Source organism: Chanos chanos, chromosome 2, assembly GCF_902362185.1.
Source record: "Chanos chanos chromosome 2, fChaCha1.1, whole genome shotgun sequence".
NCBI classification, from domain to species: domain Eukaryota; kingdom Metazoa; phylum Chordata; class Actinopteri; order Gonorynchiformes; family Chanidae; genus Chanos; species Chanos chanos.
The window spans coordinates 17,876,371-17,898,101 of record NC_044496.1 but is presented as its reverse complement, the minus strand read 5'-3'; the positions used below and the strand labels follow the sequence as shown (position 1 = coordinate 17,898,101).

At 39.6% G+C, this 21,731-nt stretch overlaps 3 protein-coding genes across 3 annotated transcripts; 2 read left to right on the top strand and 1 right to left on the bottom strand.

Annotated features, from left to right (window-relative positions):
* Positions 1–5,039: 5,039 nt before the first annotated feature.
* dapk2a (death-associated protein kinase 2a) lies at positions 5,040–8,420 on the bottom strand. Its single transcript, XM_030764692.1, has 9 exons — positions 8,350–8,420; positions 7,738–7,959; positions 7,233–7,371; positions 6,921–7,050; positions 6,790–6,838; positions 6,646–6,672; positions 6,330–6,482; positions 6,083–6,128; positions 5,040–5,948 (listed from the first exon to the last, which is right to left on the bottom strand). The coding sequence occupies exons 1-9, from the start codon at positions 8,409–8,411 to the stop codon at positions 5,310–5,312; spliced, it is 1,467 nt and encodes a 488-aa protein (XP_030620552.1). The 5' UTR covers positions 8,412–8,420; the 3' UTR covers positions 5,040–5,309.
* Positions 8,421–10,261: 1,841 nt separating this feature from the next.
* On the top strand, positions 10,262–12,661 carry sh2d7 (SH2 domain containing 7). Its single transcript, XM_030765134.1, has 5 exons — positions 10,262–10,564; positions 11,327–11,416; positions 11,759–11,924; positions 12,187–12,378; positions 12,608–12,661. The coding sequence occupies exons 1-5, from the start codon at positions 10,344–10,346 to the stop codon at positions 12,659–12,661; spliced, it is 723 nt and encodes a 240-aa protein (XP_030620994.1). The 5' UTR covers positions 10,262–10,343.
* A 1,839-nt stretch (positions 12,662–14,500) lies between these two features.
* Positions 14,501–19,125, top strand: rab8b (RAB8B, member RAS oncogene family). Its single transcript, XM_030766776.1, has 8 exons — positions 14,501–14,734; positions 16,481–16,541; positions 16,641–16,701; positions 17,677–17,754; positions 18,177–18,266; positions 18,407–18,472; positions 18,693–18,743; positions 19,005–19,125. The coding sequence occupies exons 1-8, from the start codon at positions 14,611–14,613 to the stop codon at positions 19,095–19,097; spliced, it is 624 nt and encodes a 207-aa protein (XP_030622636.1). The 5' UTR covers positions 14,501–14,610; the 3' UTR covers positions 19,098–19,125.
* The last annotated feature ends 2,606 nt before the right edge of the window (positions 19,126–21,731 follow it).

Here is a 21,731-nt window from a genome sequence, read left to right as displayed (position 1 = left end):
CTTTATAGTAATAATAATAACAACAACAGCAGCAATAACAACAACAACAACAACAATAATAATAATAATAATAATAATAATAATAATAATAATAATAATAATAATAACACTCCTAGTGATTTAACTTCAAGTATGCATTTGCAATGCCAGAACCAAATTGCAATGTTAAAATCTGTCAGAGGAAATATTTTTTGTTGTTGCCATTTCCTTTATTAACCTGTAGATAAAGTACAATGATAATACGCATTTTTAGTTGTTACCATTTAATGTTTAAGTGTTTAACTTTTGCTGGATCTTTCATAGCTTTGTTGCTCCCTGGGGTAGACTCTCTTTTATTATATGGCATCAGACTTAAATATGTTGATGTGGGAGAATGACAAACACCATAATGCTGCTATAAACTATGAAATACTCTTGCTTTTATTAACTGATGAAAAAGACATAAAGAAAGAAAGAAAGTAAATAAGAATTTGTCTATTTCAGCACAAACATGACATAAAGGCTTCTGAGAGCTGAAATCTGTGTTGCTGTACCATGATATAGAACTTCATCGGGAAGGACGCTGTGGCTGGTTTGCAGTGCATAAACCCCCTTTTTATACCTGAAGTATTGCAAAGAACACAGGCAGTAGGGTGGCCAGGGGGGTATTCCAGAAAGCAGGTTTTGTGAAAACTGTAGTTAACTCACAGCAAGTAGTAAACCTCCTAATAGAAGAGCCCTATGTCTTTATTTTGCTAAGCGAAGGAAACCATAGGGCTCTTCTATTAGGAGGTTTACTACTTACACTGAGTTAACGTTTTCACCAAACCCGCTTTCTGGAATATCCCCCAGATGTCCCTCTTTGCGTTGTGATGCACATTTTGACCCTTTGTTCCGCATCCCGCATATTGAAATAATGTGTCCCGCAATTTCATTGATCAAGAACACATGGGTGCGTTCTTTTACCCGCCCGGCACGTGAGCCGCTTGTGGCGTTGCGGCATAGTTTCTATTCTATTAAATAGCGTTACGTCAAAAGCAGCAACCTGATTCATATAAACGCAACATAGCCACGCTTTTCTAAAAATCTGGCTTTCATCCAATGGCTGAGAGGAGAGCAGTGAGAGCGGTCATCAAGAGGCTGTGACGGCCATCAATCCGGTGAACTCCTCTGCTACGTCACCAAAATATAGCATGCGGGATAAATTGCAGATATGAAGGTTAAAGCTACAAGGCGACATCATGGCCACAAAGAACAGAAAATGTACTTTTACAAAAGAATGGGCTGCGACATATTTCTGGGTGTCTATTCTATTTAACTTTTTCCAGTTAAGGAATAGTAAAATTACATTACCCTACTCGTCTCGACATTTTATGCCTCCGAGCGATATCACAAATGATTGCTCTAACACAGGGGTGGGCAAATCCGGTCCTGGAGGGCCAGTAACCTGTCGGGTTTTTGTTTTCACCTCTTCGTTACCTGTTGATTTTCACCTTGCAAACAGGTGTGCACTCTCTTCAGCCAATCACAGATTGTATTTAGTTAGCTGACAAGAAAAACAGCAGGACCATGGCCCTCCAGGCCCGGATTTGCCCACCCCAGCTCTAACATAATGACTTAGATTCACTGACAGCTTGAGAATCAGTGGTTAATAGGCCAGTGGTTATCTAAAAGCCCCAGTAATTTTACTACATTCTTATCGATTCCATATGCGCATTTATTTTTTCAGGTTGTACAGGTTACTTTCGATCTCTTTTATTCTACATAGTTGTGTACGAGGGAGAGAATGTTGATGGCCTAACTGGTGTGCTGTGGAATCGACTAGAGGACAAAGTGTAGGTGTTTACGAGCAGAATAAAGCAGAGTAAAGGCAGAATACAAATGTTTCTTATTAAGTTAGATATGGATCATTCCATACCAAGCCATTACAAGCTGTAACTTGCAAATTTCCTCAACCCAATGAAAAACAGGCTCAACAGGTATCACATAGAGAAAACCTTGAAGTCAACATAGTGCAAATATCTTCCGATGAAATAAAACCACCGAATGTAATATTACAGCCAGTGAAAAGGTACGAAAAATGAGCTATTTTGAAAAAATTATTAAATGATGGACAAATATCCTTAATTTTTTATTATGTCTGCAGTGAATATTAACATTTTCCCCTCAAAAAAGTTTCAAGGAAATTAAAATATTCCTTCTTGGGAAAATATACAGTCAAAATATCTTAAAAAGTGGGGTTTTCAGCTCCAAAGCTATATTTAGCAAGATCTGTGGTGCTCAATTTTTTATGCAGGACCAAATAACCTCTAGATGTGATAGATCTACATTAATACTATACAGAATCAAAATTTTGTTGCTACAAAGCAAAAATTAGAGGAGATATTACGTTTTGAAAATTAAAGATTCTTCGTTCGGGTAATTTATTTTTATTAATTTGCTTACTGACATTCAGCAAGAACTATTTACATGAACACATGTTGCAAATTATCCTTGGGGTCTCTTGGATGTTCAGTACAAATTTCAACCCAGTCCAGTAAAAATAAGCAATTGGTGAGGCTTACAAAGAATGGCAAAGATGATGAAATTTAGCTCAGAGGGCCAAACTTCAAAAAATCATAACTAAAAAGTATTTGGAGTAATGCTTTAGGGTTTTGCAAGGTCCCATGAATTTAATGGAGATTTTCACATGAATTTTTTATAGAAAATCCATGACATGAGCTGGAGGGCCTTGGTGAGTTGGTATGGAATGATCCATATACATTATATCAAAGCTTTAGGTTACCTCACGTTGGTAACATGTCTCACATTGTCCCACACAAACTTACCACGCGTCCCACATCTGGCCTCTTGGCATCTGGTCACCCTGACAGGCAGTGATCTTTGAAGCTGTCAAAAAAAGGTCACAGGAGTCATCCTTCACGTTGGTCTAAACATGTGGATGATTGAGGGTCTGATTCACACCAAAACAAACTCATAAAGAATGAGTTCTTGTTTCCCACAGTTAACAGTTCTGGCAACTTTGTTTTAGTGTGAGTTGCATTGTCTTGGTATGTTTTAAGTCCACTTAAGCTCCTGGAGAGCAAGATAAATAGAAGTGAACACAAAGTTAATCTCAAGTGGTCATCTCCAACCTTCAGAGAAGAATTTCCATACCCATGTGAGTGATTTCTTCCAAAATGACAATTTCCCCATCCATGGGCCACAGATGGTCAACAAATGGCTTGATAAGCATTAACAATATACATCATGCGACGCAGTAATCTTGGTGACAAGATCAAGACCTAATCTCATGGAAGAATGGTGTTGTATTCTTCCAGTAGAATTCCAGAACCTTGACGCAGCATTGACTGTTTATTTTGTTCCTACTACAAAACCTCTTACTCATCTTTGACCTCCATGACCTTCTAGAGGGACAAATGATAACCATGGGTGATTGCTACATTCTAGAAAAGATAAACATCAAACTGAGTTAGACTGGCATGTTCCTTGATAAAAGGGACATACTGTAAATGGGGCCACAGTCAACATCATCATGACTTGCATAATCATGAGGAGAATCATAAAAAAATAACTTTCTGTGCAGCCAGGGATGCACAAACATAAGTGGCTGGTCTCTGGGATCTGGTCATTTTGTAGATATGTTTCCATACAGTGATGATTCCTTATTTTGCATTGTGGGAATACTTTATGTACAAAATTATCATTATTTGATGAGTAATGCTGACCATTTAATTTTAGGTGAATGAAAAATAGGAACTGTATTACAATAATATCGATTACAATCAATCTGTAATTGAAGTCAGATAGAGATATAACTTATACATTGATTTCTTTTTTTTTTTTGCTGTTATTACATAAAATTAAACACACACGTTCAAACAGGTTCTAGAAGACAACTTTCTGAATGAGGCCAAGATCTATTATAATTATTTAGATGAGAATGCTTCAGAGGACTTGGAAATGAAACCAAGCTGTACACATACTCTTCACGACTGGATTTCCTGCAGAGTGGATGCAGACATGCTTAGTGATCATTGCACTACAGCACAAGACTTTAGCCGAGAGCAAAAAGCAGTGCTGTCAGAGATCCAGGCAAAGGCTGTACAGAGTGTGTGTGTGTGTGTGTGTGTGTGTGTGTGCACCCTGCCCCAGCTACTCTTTTAGCCAGATAAGAAAATGTCACAGTCTGACAGGCTTCTCTAAGATCTCCACCCACCAGCCCTGTTCTCCAGAGTGGAGTAGAGCCTTCAGGAAACAGAAGTAAGATTAAAAAATACACATACCCACACAGGGTGTGACAAACCACTAACAGAACTGTAAACCGTGGTAAAAATAAAAGGAAAAAAAAAGTAAAAATATCTAAATTTGTATGTTAATCTCTGTCAAAGGGGTTATTCTGGGATGTGTAGAAATAGAAGAGATAAGAAAAATAAATGCATACACTAGGTGTGTGATCACAATATCAGGTGGATCAAACTGATTCCACGTAGTAAAGGAACAGAGGGTGCTTTCATAGGTTCACTGAGTCTGATTACATAACCTTTGATCATTGACTTTGGGATCATGTGAAGGAAATATACAATATAACAAACACCTCTCTAAAATGTAATCATCTATTACTAAAACACATTTCTCACACATGCTGATCAGATCAGTGTCAGCCAAAGCAAATCAAATAGAAGAGAAATGCTGCATTACATTTGCTGTTTCACATAAATACAGTGTGTTACCACAGCCACTCAAACTGAATTTGAAATATGGTTCTGTCATCTGTGAAAACAATTTAAAAAAAAAAAAAAACACTGTCTGTGAAATTTAAACAGTTTCACATGCATGAGCACAATACATCCAAGTAACTTACTGTAGCATAATTTTGGCCAGGCCTGGATATTATATCATGTGATTTATACAAACCAGAACTAAACAATTTAAATGTACTATTTATCTGTTAGTTTTTTAAAAAGGACAGATTAATCAGTTCTATTCCACAGTCTCTGCACAGTTGACTAATTCATCTGTCATTGTTAGACTGCAAGAAACTAATGTGCTCTCCAAAACTCCTCATCTATAACTTGGCTATTACATTTAAAATGCATAAGTGATGTTATGATTCATATCTCTTTTTGCTGCAAAGGTAGCGTGGTCTGAAGAGCACTAGACAAAATATTTGTTAATAATGACTGTCCAACGCGCCCCCTTGTGGATTATATTTGAAAATGCACATCCATCCCTTTCACTGCATGCCAAGTATTAGCTTGTCTTAGTGCAGGTCAGGATGTGTCTAAGGATGTGTTTAGGATGTCTGTTGCGTTGCTGGTCTGAATGTGTTATCTCTGCTGGTCCAAGTTAATGCCTGTTAGTAAATCTCCTCCACATGACCTATTCAGCAATTCTTTCAGTGCCTCGTTCACGTCTGAGTTAAACACACTGCTAAAGCTACAATTTGTAAATGCCCTGTTGCCTCCAGCACCTTGGAAGGATCCCACAACCTCCTGAACCCACTGCAGCTCAGAGCATAAGTCCTTCTGTAATGCCTCAAAATGCATGTGACGCTCCTGGTAACGCTCAGCCAAGCTGCTCACACTCATATCCACTGCCCTCATGTCCTCCTGCACCCCACGCCTTAACGCCTCCACCTTCCGGAACTCGTAACGTATCTGGGACAGCTCGTGTCTGATGCTCTCGCTCTCCTCTTTGTACCAAGACTCTTTTTCATTGTAGATGGACACCAGTGCATCAATATCCTCCTGCAGTGCATCATGGGATGCAGCCAGCTTGCCAAATGTGCCTTCCATGACAGAGATGTCCTCCACCACCTGGGCAAAACGCTCAAAGTTGACGTAGGTGTTGTTGGGAGGCATGCTGGAGTGTGATTTGATTGTGTATTCTTTCAAACGTTTGGTCTTCAGCTGTCGACGTTCTCTCTTTCTTTCTGGAACTTTACGCTCTTCCTTATGTTCATTTGACTGGACAAACAGAGTGAGAGAGATTGAGAACAGACAAATAAACAAACTGAATCTCTTTGCAGAGGTTCAGACAGATATTGGATATCAGAATGATTTACAAATAACATTTTGCAAGACATGGCAGTCTATTGTACCTTGATCCAAGGGTGATTTAGAGCATCCTGAATTGTAAGTCTCTTTCTGTAACATAGATAGCATAGTTCACATTGGGTAAACTCTTAGTCACTTGTGGTTATTATCAGTGATTTTAACCTAGTTCAGAATGTGAATGCATTTGAAGTGCCGGAGATCATTAGGATCACAAACACACACACCAAATAAATTCTAACTTTCTCATTCCTTATCCACACTCCCTTAGTCACCCCTATCTCCTTCCCATACTTAGTGTCCTTCTGCAGCAGCTGTCTGATGAAGCTCTTGGCAAGCTCGCTGGTTTGGGAGAAAAACTCATCGTCAAACTCGTAGTTCATCGCTGAGATGTTCCCCAAGGTGTCCTGCTTAGTCTCTCCAAGGAATGGAGATGCTCCACTAAGTCTTCATGCACATGCAGAAATAAAAGTAAATTAGCATTGTAGCTCTAACATTAATGTAACAGTTTGAATTACTCTGGTTAGTCATTAGTGTAAAAAAAATATAGGTCATTGTAAGGTTAGCTCATAAATGACTGCCAGGGGACTGATAAGAGAGTGTTCCTTACAGGATATATGTGATCACTCCTACACTCCTGCAATAAACAAAAAGTCCATTAATTTGTGTGTACTGTTTCCTCTGTTACATGAACAAGTCATCAGTGACACCCCAAATACAAGAAAGCACAAGAAACAAAGTCTGACTATCTCACCACATATCTGCCTCCAGGCCCAAGGGCTCATAATTCACAATCTCCGGAGCTGAAAATGACACAATGTTGAAGATGAAATGTCACAAAGACTACATGTGATATGAAATTTTTCGTGCATTCAAATGTCTTACCAACAAACTCAGGTGTACCAAAGATGTTTTTAAATTCTGAACCCTCCGTAATTTTGTGGGCAAGTCCAAAATCAATTAGTTTGATCCGAGGCAAAGGAACATTCTTATCTAATAGCATGATGTTTTCAGGCTGTAACCCAGAAAAACAAGATATGATTACACACACAGCCACACACACGTGCGCACGCAAACACACACACACACACTACACTAATGGAGAACATGAAAAATTAATTAATTAAACTTGTTATCTTGGAAACCAGACCTGACTGTTAAGATATCAAACAAAACACTGGAGAGTGGTGAGTGCACCTTCAGGTCAAAATGAGCAATGTTGCGTGTGTGTAGGTAGTGAACTCCTTCCAGGATCTGCTTAATGAACTGAGTGGCCTCCTCCTCACTCAGAGACTCCTTCTGAGCCAGGAAATCAAAGAGTTCTCCTCCAGACACCCTAAAACAATACGGCAAGAATCATTAATCCGCAGTCAGGACAGGGTTCTTAATATCTTAATATCCTAATATCTTAAACCATATTATTTGTGAATGATTCTTTGATAAATAATCGATTACTGTCATGAGAATACCTTGAAAATAATGAAGCAGTGTGCTGAAATAGTGTTGTTCTGTGTGGATGAGTTATGTAATTTGACAGTTTCTGCTTTCTGAAGCCAAAATGGAATACATTCAGCTTAACTAAGTTAAACATAAATGTGGTGCTTTGCATATTTAACAAGTCTCTTTGTTTAATACAGTCATATTAATCAGCGTATGCAAAAGTCACATCTGTTCATCTGTGTGCGTGTGTGACTCTACTCACAGCTCCAGAATCAGCACCACATCTGTGCGGTTCTCGTAGACATCATGCAGCATAACAATATTTGGGTGGCAGATCTGCTGCAAAATGTTCACCTCTCGCTCAATCTCCTCACGAAGGACTCCACGACGACTGGCGCTGCTCTGACGCTTTTTAATGAATTTAGCTGCAAACTCACGTCCTGAGCTCTTCTCTCGACACTGCTTCACAATAGCAAACTGCCCACTAAGAGGATGCCGTGACACACAATTTCGGTTAGACTACTACACACCTCTCAAGACACAACTGGTGTTTATTCTGACATTTAACACACAATCAGCAGACAAATCGTCATAACAGGGATCGCACATGAGACGAAAACGTCGGCAAGAGTTCTTCACTGATGTGAGTAGAAGTGGAAACAGAGCTTAGGTAGAAGAGTTTTAAAACAGTTGTTCCTGTATATGACAACAAACGGATCCACTTCCCTCTATTAATGTTACAGGGAACAGAGCAGAATATGGACTCATTGACTCCAGCAGTCCCCTAAGACTGTTATTTCTCCGCACTGCAGGAGACGCACGTTACAGTTAATAGTCACCATGACATCATTATGAACAAGACTGATGTATTTACCTCCCCAGCTCCTCTCCAATCTCATAGAAGTCCTCCACTTTCTGCTGCTTAAACACAGCCATGGCACTTGTAATCACTTAACAAAAAAAATCACACTCTGTTACGAGCTGTTAGACTCCACAGTCAACACATACCTACTCCTCACATGTGTACAGGCGTAAATAGGCATGCACGGTTTGTGAATATTAGATGACCGAAATAAGAAAAGAATTAACGAAATTCTAAAAAAAAAAAAAAAAGAAGAAGAAAAGAAAAGAAAAAAAAGACGAAGGGTCAAATGTGTTATTTTCACTGTCTTACGTCTGTTTCGTTTCTCAGATACTGAGTCCGTGGCTAATTTTAGACTAAATAAAAATAAAAATAGCGGGCGAACTCTACGACCCGTACAGAGAAGCTATCAAGCGTTATGCTGTCGACTTTTAAAGCGGAATTGTATGGTATCTCAGCCGGTTTTGCTGAGGCTGAGGAGTGATAGAAAATGTCAACTAAACAAGGCCGCAAGACAGGCTATGTTGCAGCGTAATATAACCGTTATGTAGGTCGAGTGGAAGAACACGAGATGGCAGAACCATGTGGCAGAGAAAGCAAGGCACTGATATCCAGTCCAACATGAATGCATCATCAGCTGTTTCGAAACGCCGAACAACACATTAAAACTACATTAGCGCAGACATCTCCAATAAAAAAATCTAAGATGACTTTTGCATTATGTATTTACAGAATGAATTACCAAGTTTAACTCTAAATCTCTGACAAGAAGCGTGCTGAATTTTGTGACAAATAGCCTACCAAATTTGGACGCACCAAAAAGACGATACACGCAGTTTAAGGTTCGTCCGAGTCCTATACCAATCTAGTCGTCTACTTTTGTCTGGCATTTCTTGAGGTGAAAAAACAAACTCCAGCAAGCGCTCCGGTATCTCAGTCTAAAAGCAGACCCCACCTGTTGACCCGAAGGCTGACCGAACATAAACGGTCTGCCATTCAAATAGTCAGCGCTAAGACGCTACCCTAAAATCTTTTCTGTTTGACAGAGGGGCTTTTGACCCTTCATCGCAATGACATGTAACAGTAATCGAAGGTTTGACTCCTTCGTGTTCAAAGGTTCACTGTTGCTCTCTGAGAGAAAACCAGTAGGGATCTGTGTTCAGTGTAAGAGCACTTTAACGTTGAAGAGAATGCTTGGGGGATGGGGTGGGGGGTTAATTTATTCAACAACTTTAAAATTGACTCTCATCAAAAAAAGAAAAGAAAAGAAAATTGTAATACTTGAAATCAAGTTACTACTGTGAACATAATTATAATGTAGTCAAAACAAATCTCACAACAAGACATAGTAGAAGCACTATTTTGACAAGGTCTGCCATCTGGTGGTTATAAACAGGGAGCGTGGAAAATGTCGGCGTTAGTGGATCACAGTTAAACAAAATAGATACAGAACAAGTATGGGCAGGCATGTCTGGTTGTGGGTAGTCTTGTGTTGTATTGTATCGCCTTTTGCTAAAACAACAGTACAAAACACAAGGGTAGATTAGATCATTCATCATAGTTCCTGGTTTAGGTTATATGTTTAACGCAATGTGACATTTACACAAGCTTGCTGTCGATCTGGAAGAGCAGTGATAGCGCAGTAAAATCAGTCCGAACTAGTCAGAGCTTAAATTGACCATAGATTGATAAAGGCGAACAACAGTTCTATTCACACGACCACATTAAAGCTGACGTCGTATGGAAAATAGTCAAATAAGGTGCTAAGCTTCCTGAAACAGTAGGATAATTATGAAGTGACAATGTAGTGCTTTATCTGTGTTTGGAAGTAGGCTAGTATGTGTCCAGAGGGGTGTATCCTGAACTGTGCGCATTAGTTAATGTAGTGTCGCACTTAAGTTGAAGAAACTACTGTAGTTCTGTTTGGGAGTATATTCAATTGTATGTGTGTTTCAGAGAGCATTTGGTGCTGATTGTGCAGATGCAATGTGTGGGAGGTAGTAATAATGGAGCAGACACACACATCTATGGACCTGATGAAAGGATCGGACAGACTGGGAGAATTGCAGATGGATGGTTCAGGTGAAGGGGAGAGAGAGCTTCGGATGGATAGATCAGAGGGTGGACTGAAAGATCTGATCCTGAAGTGGTTTATGGAGACTCAGGCTGCACTCATTCTGTGTGAAGGAAACTTCCCCTCCTGGTTTCAGGGATTTATCTCTAGACAGTAAGAGCACATTGAAATATTCTAGTTCAGTTTAAATTTTTTTAAGTAAGCTATGTTGTTCAAAAATGATTCAGTGAGTCATTACCACACTGAATTATCCAGCATTGAATTAACTTCAGGGGTGGTTATATCGATCTACACTCATCATTGTTTCAGTTTTAATAACCTAAAGTTTCTGTTAAAATTTGAGCACCATTGGTCTGAATATTTTGTGTTGTGCAGAATCCATGGAATTAATTTGCATCGACACATTTATTATAGTTATACTTACTTAATTTGTCTGGGTAAATGTTAAATAGGAAAATTTTATTATGTGAGTATATACTGTTAACATAATGTTGAATGACCTCAAAGAGATCCCTGCAAACAGATGCCTTATTTTTTGTAAGTCAGTTCCATACTTTATTTTTATTTTTGCCCCATACAGGGACTTAGCTACATTATAAACAAAAATGTTTATTATGACAGGACCACTCAGTGTTCAGCTTAACAGGCAATGTACTATGTTATGAAAATCATAGATCTGATTTTCATTTCATGCAGATTTCTTGCAAATGTTCTCGATGTGATATTCTACAGACTGAACTTTTTTCTTCATATTAACCCAAATTTTTTTCATGCTGAGATTAAAACAATAAAAAAAAAATATGACAAGACCAATGTGTTGATTTTGCTGTAGTTAAATTTCAGTATATGATATATGGAGGTGGAGATATGTCTGTGATATAATTGTTAGGCTTTGGTATCCGGTGCTGTTTTCAGGGATGCTGAGGACATTCTGAGAGATAAGACTCTGGGCTGTTTCCTGATCCGACTCAGTGCCAAGGCCATTGGCTACATCCTCTCTTACCGGTATGTGTTTAGCTAATGTATGTTTCATGTACTCATTTTAAAATATTTGACTATTATGTTGAGAAATGTCATACAGAAGTATTTCAGAATATCAAAATAATATGATTTATCCTACATGTGCCACACACACCTGAGTCTGATCTCTGCTGTTCTGCATGAACTCAAAACAGAATAACTGGATAGGCCTTTAGCATAACATGCAGATCGCAGTATAATATGCCTTTTTGCACACTAGAGAAAAGGAGTAGTAATAGTTGTTGCAGTTCAGCACAACTATCTGAGTTGAAGCTGTTTTTTCCTGTTGTTCTAAGTCTGTACACTAAGCAAACCAATCTTATTTAGAGGGAAAGACCGCTGTCGGCACTTTGTCATTAACCAGAACAAGGAGGGCCTGCTTGTGGTCTCTGGTGACTTCACTGCCCACCGTAACCTCATAGACTTGATTGAGCACTTTAAAACCACACCCATCCAACCATTTGGAGAGTACCTTGCTTCAACCACCACTGAGGTAGTTTTAATTTATTCTGACAATTACAACAGCAGCTATATCTAAAGAAGGTAGATAATTGTAATCAGATATTATTGTGAGTATATCTTGGTCTTCTGCCCATTCCTGGTATTCCTGATCTAATTATGGGTAAAAAGTGGTCATCTTAGTTGTTTGGATGTAGATATTTTGATTAAGTCAATCACTGTGCAACGAAATGTTGTGAAGTTCAATTTGTCAAATGAGAAAGCATTTTGGGGTAAGTTCATGTGTATTCTCTCAGACCTCTTCAGATGAGCTGTATGATGTGGTTCAGAATAAGTCCAGTATGAGATCTTGTGTGAGTGTTCAGGCTCTGTGTAGTCTGTGGGATCAGCGTGGTGATGTCATAGAAGGAGTGGCACCGAACCTGCCCCCCAAAAGTAGCCGTAGACTCACCTCCTCCGCATCTGTTGGCAGCCATGCGCTCGTTCAGGTAACTGAAATAACAACTGAAAGACATAGTTGAAAGAGGATGCAATAAATATCTCTTTGCTCTAACTCTGATAAAGCTGCTCATGTGATTCGTATTATTATTTACGTATATAGAGTATTCTTTATGCATATAGAGGTAACTCAGTGCAGGATTTTCAGGGGATAAACTTGTATTGACAGGAGAGGCCAGCGTTGCCGAAAAAAAATGTGTCTTTGCGGAACTCCTTCAGTGCCTACCTTCCACCGAATGGACCATTGCTCGCAGAGCTGAAAAAACTAGGTAGGACAGGGTTGATGGAAGGCCCAAATGAGCAAGCCGACCCAAAAAGGAACAATTATTCCTGGAGGAGTGAGGGTTTCAGCTCCCTTACCCCCTCACCCTCCACTAACCAAAACCGTCCCATTGTTCCACCCAAATCACCCTCCTGCACTTATTTTCTAATGAAGCTAAAGGCACAGGGCCAACATAAAGCCTACAGCTCTGTCCAATCCAACACCAGCACCTTAAAGCCCAATCCACTCTATCAGGCCTCATCTGTGCTATCTACTGTACAGACCAGCCCTGAACCACCACAAAATCAGGTGGATCCAGGCAAGGTTTCTGAGCTGTCCAACCGGCAGGGGGAGCATACATATAGCCTTGTACACAAGCCCATTCACACCTGTCTTGCACCTCTCACTCCAGACCAAAGAAACATGTATGAGTACCTAACTGAACACAGACACAGCAACACATACGAACATCTCACGGAACACCAACACCCCAACACATATGAACATCTAACTGAACACCAACAAACCAACACATATGAACATCTAACTGAACATCAACAAACCAACACATATGAACACCTAACTGAACATCAGCATAGCAACACATATGAACACCTAACTGAATCTCCCAACAACACCTATGAGCTCATTGCAGCATCAGCCAGTGACACATATGCAAGTGTGGATGAGTTCCAGTCACCGCATTTAGAGGAAGGTGGAAAGAAGGTGAGAGACAAAACAATACTTGATCCTACTGCATTCATAGTGATAACTCAGTCACTACTGTAATATGAGAGTGAAATACAGTTGAACTTTTCTAATTTTCCTTTGATCATTTTCCTTTGCAGAGTCATAAATGGTGGAAAATACTGCCAGATTCTAAAAGAAAATAAGACATAAGACATAGGAGAGCTTTATTGTCATTGTTCAGGACAACGAAGTTACAATTGCTCCACGGTGTCAGTGCTGTGACGACATACAATAAGAATTAAAGACAACAAGAATAAATACAAAATGTGTGATGTATAGAATATGAAGAGTAGTATGGAACATTAATAAATAGTGATAGTAAAGTGTCTGTGCATTGACAGGAAAGGTACTCCTATCTGTTACGTGTGAAACAGAGATTTACAGTATCTTATTATTGCACATGCCCGTCTTATTGTATAACATTGTACTGTATTAAAGTGCGGTGTACATGGTGTCCATATTATTAAACAAGAGGAAGATTTGCATTGTGTTGCACGTAACAAATGTCAACAACATGAAACAAGAGACACTGTCTTATGCACCACGGGGGACCACTGAAATAGCTCTGTTTTAAAAACACTGTATAAGAAGTTATGTAAGATTTAGTAAAATGTATTTCTAGGCCTATGTAGAAGCAATTATAGTATATCACGTGGCGGTCTAGGCAGCACCAGGGAGTGAGGCCTTTACCCCAAACCTAATTTTCAAATGTGTGATTAAGTGTACCTCTTCTGTTATTTTTGATATTAATTTTTTGTTTCCAACTGTGAAAATAAAGCTTCAGACAACATACTCTGGTATTGTTACACAGTGAGGCTGATAGTGTTTTATGCTTACACTGAAATCAAAGTGCTGGTTTTGCAATATAACTCTTTTATTCCGTTTTTATTGGGTTATTATGTTGTTTTATAATTTTTTCTACGACGCATCAGCCATTACAAGCGTACTGTTCATTTGTTTAGCTCAGTACCGACAGTATGTTTTCAGTCAACGTTTCTTAAACACCGGTAGCGCTCTCAGCTGCTCAGAAATATGCGCTCGGTAGACTTCTCTTCTCCCAATGTCTCGCGATGTCGTCAGCACACACACACGCCCTATCTCTTCCTCTCTAAGAAGTGGAGCAGACCAGTCTGGTTACATTTGTATGTGCCGTTAAATACCGTTATCTAGCTACCTAACCAAACGGGGTAGCCACACATCAGAGGTGAATATGGCGAAAACATACGATTACCTCTTTAAACTCTTACTCATCGGAGATAGTGGCGTTGGCAAGACATGTCTACTCTTCCGATTCAGTGAAGACGCGTTCAACACCACCTTTATTTCAACAATAGGTCAGTCCGTGTTTTTTTTTGTTGTTGTTTACGTTGCTTGGAAAAAAAGTATGATCCAGAAAATGTGTTTCATAACGTGCATTAACGGTGCATTATGTCTGTAATCCCAAAGCAAATATGTAACGGTAAAGACGTGAGTTAACAGGAAGAGGCCTTCCATTTTACAGCATCCCAAGTATACATTATTGTAATCTAACGTTAGCTCTTATGGGGCATTTTCCAACAATATATATTCCATTGGGTAAAGATATGTTGTATATCATCTGGGTATTTATTGTCATTAATAGTCTTGACCTGAGACAAACCTGTCATCTACAGCTCACATCAAAACAGACCTAAATCCGTATTCACATGGCTAAGTTAGCTGGCTAGCGTCCTCGACATCTCGCTTTCGTATCACATGGTGGGTGAAAAAAAAAAAAACATTTTCAAGAAAAACTGTCACACTGCATTTTGAGAACTGATTATTTCTCAGCAATGATCGTTTTACATATTTAAGTAGGTTGCATGAGTTAATAAATAGTTTATTTGTTTGTGGTTATAACGGTTTGGAAAAGTCTAAATATGTTGGTGAAACTAGCCAGATAAGGGGACCCTCCTTGCTAAGTGAGCAAACAGAGTTTATTGTGTAGTTGCTCGTCAACTAGCAAGTCCATTGTCACCTCAGTGGAGTGAGTGAGTGAGGAAGGAATCCCCTTGCTTATGTAATGAAACAGGCTATGGTGAGAGAATAGGGAATTTCCTTATCAAAGTGTTCGCGTCTTTCATATGACAAGAGAACTTCTTATGTAAGCATATTCTGAACTTACGGAAATTCCGTTGGAAAGTGGAAATAACTTTCCTAACATTCTTACTCTGTTGCCAAGGCATAAAACAGTTGATTTATTTGTATTTTGTCTTGTCATGAGCAAGATGAAACTTACTCCAGTGTTACAACTGTATTACGTAGTAATACCATTAATACCGTGAGTCTATGTGAGTCAAATATGTTTCTAGACTTCTTTGCTTGGTTATCGGTGTTTCTTTGACAAAAACGTTTGTTGTGCTGTTCTTTGTCATGGTGTCTTTACTTTCATAAACACTGCCATTGGTACGCTCACAGAGGTAATTCGTAGATGCCTTTTTCTCTACATGGGTGGTCTGTTTCTTATGCACATCCACTCTACTCACTGCCGTGTCATGTCTCCCATAGGTGTGTGATAGTAAGATGGCAGATGTGTTTTTTTTGTGAGTGGTTGTAGGGAGTGTCCCTGCGTGTTAATGCAATATGTCATATCCCGGCTGGAAACGGAAAGAGAGTAAGGTCGTTGACCTTTCATCCTTACTATGGCACAGACTTCCCTCATTGCCGTGGATACTGTTGCTGTCTCATGTCCTGTTACATATCCTGACCAGGAGTTAATGGGGATGGGTACACAGGATTGGTCCCCACACCTCAGGGACATGCAGCGACCGTCACACCTCCTCAAGTTTTTAACATGTTTCTGTGTCACCTACTCCACTTTGTTCTACTAAATCCTGGGCTGTTTGGCTGTTGTGTTCTTGTTTTTACTGACACATGAACTGTAACATTCTAAACAGATATGAAATTAGTCTGGCCCAAAGATAAGAACAGTTCTCATTTTATACCCAACACGATTCAGGACATGCAAATAGTGTTGTATAATCCAGAAATTATAAGATGTGAATTAAACAACCCGTTCGCTGTTGAATAAGGTATCATGATGTTATTTACTATCATTTCAGGGATTGACTTCAAAATCAGAACTATTGAGCTGGATGGGAAGAAAATTAAACTCCAGATTTGGTAAGAAATGCCGAAACACACGAGCCAGAGATACCTTTGCTTTGTGAGAAGCAGTTTGGTAAGTGTATGTGAGTTAATGTGTTTTCTATCAACATTCAGGGACACAGCGGGACAGGAGAGGTTTAGAACCATTACCACTGCTTACTACAGAGGGGCCATGGTAGGTGTCAAAGCACTTTACCTGCTGGTTTATTAGAATGACACAATGTGACTGAGCATCCCCATTGTTTTTAAACTGCGTACATCTGAAAAAAAAGCTTTATTCTTTCGCATTAGAACAAGACAAAAAAAAATACAGCAATTCACAGTATTTTCTCTTAAGCCCATTCTGTTAGTTCTGCAATTTGAACATGAGATAACACTGTATGAGTGCACTACGAGTTACAGTAGATAATTCAGCGTAACTGTGACCAGTGGTGCTGGCTGAGTTATTCTCCTGAGATAGCCAGAGACAACTGATCTACAGTTCCAGTATACCCCACGCCTTTTTTATTGGTTCCCATTCCCTGAATATGTTGGAGGAGTTCATCCATCTCTCTATGTGTGTATAGCCTGGGGCTTCACGGTGGCACAGTGGTTAGCACTGGGTTCGAATCCTGGCTGCAAACTCCTTTCTGTGTGGAGTTTGCATGTTCTCCCCATGTTTGCGAGGGTTTCCCTGGTTTCCTCCCACCACAAATACATGCATGCTAGGATTCGTACTCCTGTCAGTGACCTTGACCAGGGCACTGGCAAAAAGCTGGAGTTGGTCCCTGGCGACAGGGACTGCCCACTGCTCCCAGCATGTGTGGTGTTCGGATGGGTTAGATGCGGAGGCTGCATTTCACTGCTCACTGTTCAGTGTGTGTGTGTGACAAATAAAGGACTTCTTCTTCTCAGCTTGCTCCAAACACATCATTGAAACCTTTCTACCTCTGACAACTGTTTATCATAATGTGAAGACAGGATGTCAATAATCATGCAGGGAGCAGTTTTCACTGTGTCATTATCTTCAAAACATATGGTCATCCACAAAACTGCAGTTATGTGGAATAAGCAAACAGCTATTTCCATCTCAACCATGTCATTTCATCTTCACCTTTGTGACATTGCTTTTATTATATATTTTTTTTCTCTCACTCTCTTGCTCCCATAGGGTATAATGTTGGTGTATGACATCACTAATGAGAAGTCCTTTGACAACATTAAGAACTGGATCAGAAACATAGAGGAGGTATGAGACATCTCTGAGGTGGCTTGAGTTTATTGGCATTAACGCTAGTTTAACAGGCATTCTCTGAACAGTTACCAGGAATGAGACCACCTGTTAACAATTAAACCTAACTATGAGACATAACTATTAAACATAACCATAAGACATGACTATGAAACATAACTATTTGAGGAAAAGGTTTTAAAATAAACGTATAACTCATTTATATTGAAGTGTTCATCTGTTCTGCGTTGGCACTTAGATTTTATTTCTGTTTTATTTCTGTTTGTAAGTATTGTGAAGGTGCTGTATTTCACTTTGAGCGTACCCTGGTTATCTGACCCAGTCAGTCGTCTGTGTGTGTGTGTACTGCCAGTTGTATGGCTCCGACAGCTGATGTGTCATTGCTCTCTTTCTTTCTCCATCTCTCTCGCTCTGAAAAGCATGCGTCCTCTGATGTGGAACGGATGATTCTGGGCAACAAATGTGACATGAACGATAAGAGACAAGTGTCACGAGAGAAGGGAGAAAAGGTCTGTCAGTTTGTTCACATTTAGAATGGCACAATAATGTCTCCAAATCTCACAGTATTTGAAATGAAGCATTGCATATTTACTATTGTTTTGTTTGCTTGTTTTTGTCTAACTGAATATATTTATCTTATTTTGCACAGTTAGCCATTGATTATGGAATCAAGTTTTTGGAGACAAGTGCAAAATCCAGCACAAACGTGGAAGAGGTAGGAAAGGAATGTTGATAATTTGGTGCTACTCTGAGTTTTCTGTCTTTGTGTAAATTTATGATTAGTGTAGTTGCCTGATGTGCTGTTTTCAGACCTTTAGCTGTGCATTGCTAACGTGTGCTACTTGACCTATATGCCGAGTTTGTCTGATATGTTTTCTCTCAAGCACGGTAGACTGATATGCGGTAATTTTTGCTGGGGTTTTTTTGTGCTTCAGGCCTTCTTCACTCTTGCCAGAGACATCATGACCAGACTGAACAGGAAAATGGTAAGTTCTGTCTCTGAGTCCCCATTGGCTGAATGAAGTCATAAGTAATAAAGTTGAAAGCCCATGATGTATATATTTATGCACCACAGGTTGTCATAAAAACCACATGTGATTTTTGTGGTGCCCTTCTGAAATGACTTAAAATGCTCTACTTCCGGTTCATGTCTGGTCAACTTGTGAAAATGGTTAATTGAGGTTCTGTTTCATGTTGATTAAGGTCTAGATATGAAGGGAGATCCCTGTGTATTTTCTCTTCTGTAGAATGAAAGTAATCCATCTGGTGGGGGAGGACCAGTCAAGATCACAGAGAACCGCTCAAAGAAGACCAGCTTCTTCCGATGCACACTCCTCTAACCAGCCACTCTCACTGTGTGTGTGTGTGTGTGTGTGTGTGTCTGAGCTCTGCTTGTATCTTTGTGAGTGTGTGTATGTGTGTGTGTGTGTGTGAGACTCTGGTATCCCTGGTCTTGGGCAAGCTGTTCTGCAGGCTGCTGCTGAGAGCTTTGGACATCAAAGTGCTTCAGGTATATATTCAATGGAGCCTAGAAAAGAAAGGGAGGAGAGGAGACTCTCTACAGTTCCACAGCCCCCCCCCCCCCCCCACACCCTTGCCAAATGACCCCTAGCACTGCCCCCCACTCCTCAACCTTTTGACCAAATCTGCAGATCTCCCTCCCCCTTCATTTCACCCAAAATCTCAAAGCCTCATTTTCTACCAAAAAATGAGGAAGGCACTTTCTTACTGTAATATTCCATTGCAATGACATTTACATTGTCGTCAGTCTTTATTTAACATAACTTAATTTCCTAAGCTGTAGCACTTGACCAGTTAGAAATACAATGAAGGAAATAGCTGGTTGAATATTCCATGTCTTCCACTGAAACAGTTTGGCATTGTAAAGCCACAGTGGGATTGTACATCCCATAATACAGACTGAAGGACAGAGGGAATGTAGGACTTCCATCACTCATCATGAAGGTTTCAGTCTGAATGGGCTTCGCTTGACTTCTGAGGAAACTAAAAGCTCTAACTTAAAGGTCATTGGCATAATGCACATTATTCACTTGAGTCTTAGGAGCGTAGCTGTTTTTACTCAAGCTTCATGACAGTTTTATTATTAAAACAGTGAGAGTTTGTGGCAGTGAAATACACTGTTGAGGTTTTGTGAAGAGAACGCCGATGAGTTCTCTGTTGAGTGCAATACTATGTAGGCTGTAGCCACCCACTTCAGCCTTATTCCACTTTAAAGAGAGAGACCAAAGCAAATGTCAGCTAATGTAACTGCAGTGCTCTGCTTTAAGTGTCTTTTAAGGCCATGAATGTTAATTCCGTTTGACATTGAATCACTTGTACATTCCATATTCAGAAGTCTTGGGCTGTCCTGCTAGCCCTGGGTGAGGGGGGGGGGGTCATAGTTAGGGTGGGGGGTTGGATCCCTGACAAAGTGCTTATTGAAGCAGCAGCCAGCTCTGCCTGTGCTGGGCCCTGTATATTACTACACACTTAAATACATTTAAAGATGGCGTTATATTTTTATACTCAACAAAAGAAATTGAAGCACCTATTACCCACAAAACCATATGAACCACTTAAAAGCATGCTAACCTGTGCTGGTAAGAGATTGATTTAATGTGTTATACATGTTTTTTTTTTTTATCATTTTAATGTTATTACAGTATATGTTTTGTCTTTTCTAATTCTTTTTTTCTCTTGTTTATAACTCTTTTGAGTGTTACATGACTACGTATTGTTTACAAAGCCGCTGCAACAGTATTTGTTTTTGTTTTGTGTCCTTGCACTGTTTGCTGCCTGTGTATGGTTCTCTGAAAAACAGGCCTGCTCACCTAGAGAAAAAAAAACCAAAACCACTGAAGCTGCTTCACAGAGACTGTCCTATCCACTCTGAGCAGAGCGTGAGATTGCATTGGCTGTGTGTCTTAGATAGGGTGGACATAGCTGTTTGATCTGTCTGCTCTCACTGGATAGGAGCTCTGTGAGTAGACCTGCCCTTAGGAAATTCAAATACTGAACCACTGTATTCTCCGAGGGTAACTACGCCACTCCAGATATCACTGAAGCACTTGATACTTACTGCTAATCCACGAATGATTCTTCTGTTTGTTTGTTTGATGTTTGGGAAGTCTTGACTGCTTGAGTTTCATTGACTGTTATGGTTGTGTCTGAAAAAAAAAACCCCACACGCTCCTGATCTAGTTGTTTAGGTTACTGACTTCACTTTTCAGGATTTGAATATGCATGCACAGGCACATATTTTACAGTGTAACAGTGAAAGCACTCAACCTCCCATATACATACTGAAGTCTTAACAATTTTATCCGGCTTCTGTCTCCTATGAACACTTGCTTTTTAACATGTCTTCCTTGGTTTTTGTTTATTCTGTAACATATCGTATCAGTGTGAACTGATATTGTATAAAGATTAAAATATCTTTTGTAAATCAAATTGATGTGTTATGGGTCATCAGAGTGTGTGACTGCATATACAAATGGGACATTTGTGTCCAAGGCTGAAAGTCCCTCACAGAATGAAGTTTGAGAAGCAGACAGTTGTCAGCAGCACTGTATCATTGCCAGTCAGTTAAATTGGCTAAATTGGATTCTGAATGCAGTTCTGCTAGACTTAGGGTGAGAGTCAGGCCAAACAAATGATTCATAGTCCCCTGCTATTGTTTGACTGCATGTAGAATACAGAATAGTGTTTAGGATGTACAACTAGCAATTCCTTGTGATTTCCATAGCAAGAAAAACGAAACAAACAAACAAGCCTAAATAACTTGATGTGGCGGAGACCTCAAAGATATTGAAGGTTATTTCTTCTGTTTCAAAATAGCTGCCATATTAGTGTTCAGTAATGTTTGGCAACAGATTAAATAGCATCTATTTTCCAGGAGAGTCTTTTTTTTTTTTTGACTGATGTGTCCTGAGGGAATGTCTTCTGTAGAATTGCATGATGACTGTCAGAAACTA